The sequence below is a fragment of the Dendrobium catenatum genome, unplaced genomic scaffold, assembly GCF_001605985.2.
Source record: "Dendrobium catenatum unplaced genomic scaffold, ASM160598v2 fragScaff_scaffold_123, whole genome shotgun sequence".
Classification (NCBI taxonomy): domain Eukaryota; kingdom Viridiplantae; phylum Streptophyta; class Magnoliopsida; order Asparagales; family Orchidaceae; genus Dendrobium; species Dendrobium catenatum.
The window spans coordinates 1,509,512-1,518,093 of record NW_021318585.1 but is presented as its reverse complement, the minus strand read 5'-3'; the positions used below and the strand labels follow the sequence as shown (position 1 = coordinate 1,518,093).

General features: G+C 36.2%; 1 protein-coding gene across 1 annotated transcript; it reads left to right on the top strand.

Moving 5' to 3' along the window:
• Positions 1-293: 293 nt before the first annotated feature.
• Positions 294-1,535, top strand: LOC110098421 (polygalacturonase QRT3-like; the record flags this gene model as incomplete). Its single annotated transcript, XM_028698062.1, has 1 exon — positions 294-1,535. A coding segment is annotated over one exon (1,242 nt), but the record flags the coding sequence as incomplete, so codon positions are not given.
• Between the last annotated feature and the right edge of the window lie 7,047 nt (positions 1,536-8,582).

The window sequence follows — 8,582 nt, the reverse complement described above, 5'->3', positions numbered from 1 at the left end:
TATTTAGATATATACCCAAAATTGTATTTATAAACACCATCTTCTTCAGCGTCTCTAGTGTCCCCAAAATCTCCACCCAGAGACCAACCATGCCGACCAACACCACCCTTCGCTTCTTCCTCCTCCTCTTTTTCCTCTCTTCCGCCGCCGCTGCCCTTTCCCCCTCCCACATTCAACGCCGAAATCTCGTCCGCCGCCACCTACAATCTCTCTCTTCTTTCTTCCCCTCTCCCTCTCCCTCTCCCTCTCCCTCTCTCTCTCCCTCTCCTTCTCCCTCTTCCTCTCCCCTCCCCATATACTCCACCTCCTCCACCTCCCACATTTTCCACGCCACCGACTTCGGTGCTGACCCCACCGGCTCCACCGACTCCACCGCCGCCCTCTCCCATGCCCTCTCAGCCGCCTCCTCCTCCTCCCACTTTTCCCTTATGCCCTCCATCCCCAACTTCGGCGGTGCCGAGCTCCACCTCGATGGTGGCAATTACCTCATCTCCTCCCCTATCTTCCTCCCCTCCTCCGGTGCCGGCAACCTCAAAATCCACTCTGGCAGCCTCCTCGCCTCCAATATCTTCCCACCCGATCGCTACCTCATTGAACTCAACGGCTCCACCTCCTCCGCCTTCTCTTTCGAGTATATAACCCTCGCCGGCCTAATGCTCGACTCCAACTTCCGCGGCGGAGGCATCGCAGTCGTTGACTCCCTCCGCGTCATCATCGATGGCTGTTATATCGTCCACTTCACTACCGACGGCGTTTTAATTCGCAACGGTCATGAGAATCTCATCCGAAACTGTTACATTGGCCAGCATATTACCGCCGGTTCAGACCCGGGTGAACGGAAATTCACCGGTACGGCAGTACAACTAAACGGCAATGATAACGCCGTTACTGATGTCGTTATCTTTTCCGCTGCCGTTGGAATTCTCGTCGCCGGAGAAGCTAATATCATCACCGGCGTTCACTGTTATAACAAGGCGGCCGCGTTCGGCGGGACCGGGATTTATGTGAAGTTGCCCGGTCTGACCCAAACCCGGATCGTTAACTGTTATTTGGATTTCACAGGGATCGTGGTTGAAGACCCGGTTCAGCTTCTCATATCCGGCTCGTTTTTCTTGGGGGATGCCAACGTGGCCTTCAAGTCCGTCAACGGGGTCATAAAAGACGTCAACGTGGTTGACAATTTGTTTTCTGGGAGGAATCGTGGGGCCCACAACGTGTGGTTGGATGAATCAAGTGGGAAGTTTGAGACCGTCGATCAGGTGGTGGTGAACCGGAACGCTGTGATGGGGATGCTGCCGAGATCGACGGTGGCTAGAGGGACGGTGGAGGGGAATGGGACAATGTGGACCGTCGATTTCTCGGCGGTTTTGTTGTTCCCGAATAGGATTGATCAGGTGCAATATTCGCTGGTGACGACGAATGGGTTCCCGGGTCATACTTTGAGGAGTGTGGAGAGTAATCGGGTTGTTATCGTGTCGGATATTGTAGTCAATGCGACCGTACATGTGGAGGTGGGCCAAGCTGTAGGTCCATGAGTTATGAAAATGGGCCTATGATTTATTTCTCTTATTTCATCAAATAAAAAGAAAATAGGAATTTTCCATCAAATAAAAAAAATTAGGGTTTTTCCACTATCCTGGTTCAATTGTTCTGTGATCAATATGATGAGTACTAATTTTGCACAACAAATTGAATGTTTTAACCAAATATTGTAACAAAATAAAAACAAAGAAGTTTGCATAGAAATTTCTATAAAGCTTACTATGAGAGAGAGAAAATTGACCCATGTCAAAGAGTTGAAAAACTCTATAGATATTTTTGTCAAAAAACGAGCTCTTTGGAGGAATTATTCCGTGCAGAGATTGGGCGCAGAACAACGTTCGGAGACCAACCAGAACGCGCCATGTCAGCGGCATCAAGCGGTACCGAGCAGTATCGAGCCGCGGTATCGAGTACATGGATGACATGATGCATTCTAGTTAGCCTCCGAACGATGTTTGACGTCCGCATATAATAATTTTTCATATGATTGATCTATTCTTCAAAATGAAATCTCTTTGAAGAGTTCTTCTGATTCATTGTCAGTTGAATTCCTTTAATCGAGAGAGTCACTAATCTTAATGTGTTGGATTTCGGAAGCAAATAGCTCTTTTTTTATGAGATTTAATCAACTTGCATCGTAACCTCAATATAACAATATTGCACGACCCTAAATTTAACAAAAATAATACTTTTTCAAGTCTTGCAACATGTTGAATCCATTTTTAACTTATCTAACATCATGATTAATGAAAAACATTAAACAAAATATGATCCACACCACTTGAAAGTTCATAGATTCAAGATCAACAAAAAAATAAACAAAATCCTATAGATGAAGACAACAAATCTTCCAAATTTATTAATAGATAATAATTCATGATATACTGAGCATATACTTAATCAAAATAAACAACAAATCATCTAATTGATTTTGTTTAATTCTAATAAATACAGTAAATTGGATAATGAAGTGGACTACTTAGTAAATGCTATTAGGCAAAGCAAAAGCTTGCAACATTGGAGCCAAGTTGTTGGCATATCCTATAAGTTGGCATCTTCACAGCTTTTCAGCAAAGAATTGGCTAATTTTTCTTTGACAGATATTATATATTTTAGGAAAAGGCAGCTTATCATTATTTATGACAATATTCCAAATATAATAAAGTATTTTTAATTATATTTTTAATAAATATAATTATGAATGGCAATCGGGAATATGTCGGCAATTTCAGCAGGGATTCAACGTCGATGGCTGGTGAAGGGTTGATGATGGGGACTGCACACGAAGGGTTGACGACGGCAGATTCAACGGCAACCGGGGATTCAACGTGACGGTGTCTCAACGTCGAGCGAATGCAAATAGAAATTGGAGGAATCGCGCGCAGATGAAGCACAAGTCAAATGGCTCGGTTAGGGTATGAAGAGGGTAAATATATCGGTTTTTAGCATCGGTGAATACCGCTTCGAATAACTATTTATAACACCGATTTTCAAACCGCTGCTAATAAAAGCTGTGAAAGCCTCATGTTCTTAGTAGTGAGTATAATTTTATCGTAAATTTTAAAAAATTTTAAAAATTGTAATTAAAAAATATTATAATAATATGTAAACAAATTTATCAACAAAACCTTCTGGTTCAAATTTTATCTTCTCATTGGACCTGCACAGCACATGAGCCCAATAACTTCAGTCATTTTTCTTTTTCTTTTTTTTTTTAATAATATTTTAGAAGAAAAAGTATCTTTCTTGGTTCAAATTTTTTTTGTAAAAATGTCAGTCTGATGAGAACAAAACTCTGCGTACGTTCCAAAATCGTCATTTTACGCAGCTATGAATAACATAATAATAAAACTATTTTAAATTAAAATGGCCGGCCATAACGGACACCATTCTACAGCATCGAACGTTGACGGCTCAATTTTATATCAATTACAAACAGAAATTTTCTAAAGCTCATGCTGCCCCATCAAAACTTCATGAGATTAGTCATCTTAGTTCTCTCCATGAAGATATTATTACGCGTGAAGTTTGGATTTAAGCTGTGTCCGATTTTTATAAGTGTGCGTAGTAAAAATGTGATGTTGAACAGTAATTATGCTTTTATTACGCACACTCATGAAAACCGGACGGATCTCTGGTCCGGATACCGCATGTAATAATCTCTCCTCTCCGTGACTTCATTCTAAAAAATATCAAAGTTTCGTATAATATTTATCACAGCATTTTCCACATTGATTGATAAAAAATAGGAAAGGTGGTCAAATATTTTAATTTCTTTGCTCAAGTGTATTTAGGATAACATGGAGCTGTGAAACTACTTAAAAAGATAAAGTTAAATTCTTAAATATTGAGCATTTTTTATGTAATGATTGGAATTTCATTTGAAATTATCAAGTTAAGCGTGCTTTTATAGGAGCAGTTCTATGATGGATGACATTCTAGGAACTTACATTAAAGGGGGACAAAACAGTGATAAAAGTAGGCTAAAGCGAATAATATCTTGATGGTTAATAGTTTTAGTTGGTATAGAAGTCTTCAAGACCATTATGATCTGGCAAATGTTCATGAGAGCATATTAGGTTTATGATGAACTTGTGAAGGCAGCTATAGTCTTGCCAAGTTCATGGCAAATTCGTCAACATATTCTATGATTACTTCTAAGTAGTCACCTAAGCTTAGAGATTATTATTTGCGGATGCTGGATGAGTCAGAGGTCAATGTAGACGCGCAACATCATCTAATGTATTATGTGTTGGGTGATGTGACGCATCCAAATTGACCTCCGAAAACATCCGGCGTTCGTACATAATAATTTTTCATAATTTAGCGACTTCCTTTAGTTTAGTTGGTGACTTCCTTCGTTCGAGTTGTTGATTTCTTTTAGTTAAGTCAGTCGAGGATTTCCTTTTTTTTTTTTTTTAAGTCAAGTCGGCACAATTAATGACTTCAAGTAGTTAGTTGATGGTATCATTTATTGGATGGTTCATGCTAATCTAAACCGTACTCAAATATAATTGAGCTACATGTTTCACATTTTTTAAAACAAGTAACTATGAAGCATTGCTATGTATTTTTTTATGTGTAGCTCAATATGTGGCATTTCTTATAGCTCCAAATCCTAAATTAAACATTTAAATAAAGGGACAGGAGAGGAACATAGCAAATGCAATGTTTTTACTCAAATTCATTTAATCAAATACCGAGCTTCACACATATATCCTCAAAAACTAATCTTGACTGGGGCACAAATCACGAGGCAAAATTGAGTAGAAGCTTCCGAAATTAAATTCGGGATCATATGAACTCTAATTAATTTTAGTAAATTCATAGTAATGCCTCAAAAAATCGAACCCAACGACATCAAATTCGACTCAATCTGAGCCCAACTGGGTCCAAATCGAAGACTCAAAGCATATTTGAAAGGTTAAAATCATAATTTGGTTTCCAAACGGTTTCTAAACGTGACATGCTTATAGTCGAATCAATCAGCTCGACTAGACGAATCCAACAAGCCCAAGATTGTCAAATTCTGACATCACTAAAGTATTCAAAAGTCTAATAAATGATCCACAATCAAGAGAATCAACATCGGATGTCTATTCAAATCACTCTCAACTTACCCTAGATTTCCCTCCTATTTGCTGGCCATATCATTTTTATAAAATTGTAAATAGACCCCTCATTTTTCATGGAATGGGAGAGGAAGCAAGGACCCAAGCAAGGAAGAGAAAAGGGAGATGGAGAGGAGGCAGGAAGAGAATCTGAGATCTCTCTTATCATCAAGCTAGCTTCTCCTTGACCACCGCCTGAACTTTCGCCCAGCCACCGACTGACGACAGACTTCCGCATCAACTGTCGTCAGACTTCCATATAGCATCTAATTATTGTTGGACTTCCATAAAATAATGATTTTTATGACCATTGTCGCCCGTCGACTATTGTCCTTCCGACCTCCGTGCCTAGACAACGATCCTTACGACCTCCATTGCACGCCGACTATAGTCCTTTCCGACCTCAGTGGCCTGACAACGGTCTTTCCGACCTCCTTCGCTTATCGACTACGATCCTTTCAACCACCGTCACCTGACTATGTTCTTTATGACCTCCGTCGCTCGCCGAATACGGTCATTCCGACCCCTATCGCCCATCAACTACGAACATTCCGACCACCGTCACCCGACTACAATCTTTTCAACATTCGTCACTCGTTGACTATGATCCTTTCAACCTCTGTTGCCATATAACTGTCTTTATGACCTCCGTCGCTAGTCGACCATGATCCTACCAACCAAACAAACATATCAATTCAGATTCTTCCAATTTCCACCATGTAATACACACTGTATGATGTATATTTGCTATATCAAACCAAGGCCTTTGCCCCAAGGAAGGGCCTAATTTGTAATTGTTTGCAAACACTAATGAATTCATTCAAACTGTGCTAGACCTCGTGGTTTTTCCCCCTTTTCAACAAGGGGTTTTTCACGTAAAAATTTATTATGTCTCTTATGAATGCTATACCCTCTTTTTAATCTGAATGTCTGTTGGATCTTCGTACAAAGCCAAGACATTTAATTTTATATTTCTTTACCACTTCGAATATTCCAAGACTCAACAATACTTCAAATTCTCTCTTGTTTTTTTAGAGGTTGTTTGGTTGCTAGCATTAGGAGTGTAAAATATTTTAAATGCAGGGGTTTTGAAAATATTGATATTTGATTTGAAGTAAAACAAGTGCAATATATTCCTTTGGTGCATTTGAAATACACAATCTAGTTCATTTTTTATGTGGAATCCCACCGATTTGGGTGAGTTCCAAATACGTCGGAAATTCATTCCAATTGCTGCCTAGCTCCCACTACCTGTCGCCCGCCACCAGTCGACACCGTAGCCGCCAACCATCACCGGTGACTGTCACCCACCAATTTCGGCCACCACTGTAGCTGGCCATCTGCTGCTTGCCGCATGCCACACCGCCGCCAATGTCGACTACTGACCGCTACCTTTTTTCACTTCACATTACATTAATTTTACTTCAAATCAAACAAAAAAAGTAATCTCATGCATTTATTTTACAATCATCCAGACAACTCTAAAATAGTAAAATATTTATTTTACACGACATTCCTTTTTCAGGCATACAAACAACCATTTAATCCGTATCATTTCTCTCATTGTATGTGTTAATAAATTCTTTATTTACCTATTGATATTTTGAATCCAATAGTAATTTTAAGAATATGTTTATTTGAAGAAAAGATAGAATTAAAAAATGAGCTTTTTTTGAGAAATAAGAACTAAAAGAAAAAAAAAATTGAAATTTTTTTTATCCCAACTTTTTTGTAATTTTCAAATTATTATTGTTTTAATAAAAAAATATTAACCATCTCTAAATAATTGCATATCTTTTTTATATGAATAAATAAGTCAAATTAATTATAATATCTCTAAAGAAAGGTTATTTTTTTTCTTCATTGTCGTTTTCAAGAAGTTTGATAAGCCCAATGTTTAATCAATTAAATTTATAGGAAGGAAACACATGCAACAAAATAAAATATTATATATATATTATCAAAAATCAAATTTAATTTATTTAAAAATATGAATTTAATTAGTAATGATTATAAGCCTAATGATGATTAAATTTACATTACTAAGTTTTAGGTATTTTAAATTAATATTCTTTAATTATGAGAAGGTAAGATTAATTGCTTTGAAAATATGAGCTTATAAAAATATTTTATAATTATAAATTCAATCATGATTTAGTTAAGCTTATTTTTTCTAGCAGATTTTGAATGAATTTAATTACAAACTTGCACACATAATATACGCAAAGCTTTAAACCTAATATGTCTTAATTGAAAGTCAAAACTCCTAATTAACAAACTAAACTGAGTTATATTTTGAATTTAGTTAAAGATGTCAAAATTAAGTACTGTGGAGTTAATTACATGCTTATAAAAAACAAACCTAATTATGATTAGATTTATTTTAATTAAATTTAAATTTACTTAATTAGTAATTAAAATAATAGATAAGCTTATGTTGACCTTTAGAGCCCATTAAGTTGATGTAAAAAAAATAAAAAGTTGATGAGCATCATAACAAATATATGATTGAATATATAAATACTTTTTTTTTGGTACATTGAATATATAAGTACTTAATTAAATTCATATTATATTAATCTCAAAAATAATAAAAAAATTATGTTAGGATATCACGATTACATGTATCATTAATTTAATATTTTATTTGCTATCTCAATATAACTATTAAAATGTCTAATAGTTTATTATACAATCCAATAATTTATTTATAGTTATCTCATAATTTAATATTAAGAAGGGGCAAATTACATACATAATACTTTATAATATCACACTCTTTTACTTCCAATCTCTTACATTCTAACCAAAATATGAAGATTTATAACAAAATTTCAATAGTTAACTTTTTTGCTTTTATTAAAATTTTATCAATTGTTCGATTTGTTGAACAATAAATACAAAGTAAAATAAATATAATGTAAAAAAATATATGTATCTGAAATGTTTGAAGTTGTTTGGATAATTATAATAACTAATGTAATAGATTTTTTTAAGTCCAACTTAAAATAAATTGAACACAGTGTAAAATTAAATGATGATGGCGGTCGGTGGCGATCGCTTTCCTGACAGACAGTGGTGGACTGAGGCAATGATGACACGTGGTGGGCGGTGGCCGATAGGTCACAGTGGATTGTGGTGAAAAAGTAATTCAGTCAAAATCGATCGAGCTTGTAATACATCCAAAATGAATTAGAGAGTGAAAAATGAATTCATTCAAATTTCATATTGCGTTTTTTTCACCAAGTCAAATTTTTTAAAAGCAAATCAAATAGCTCTTTAATTACGACACAAATCCTAACACATAGGTTTTTTTTTTTGGGATTTACCTACATACCACTTTATTTCATACTATTTACATATCTAACACCTATGATTTTAATATTACATGCATATCACCCATAGAACAAATATGTGTGCATGAAATGA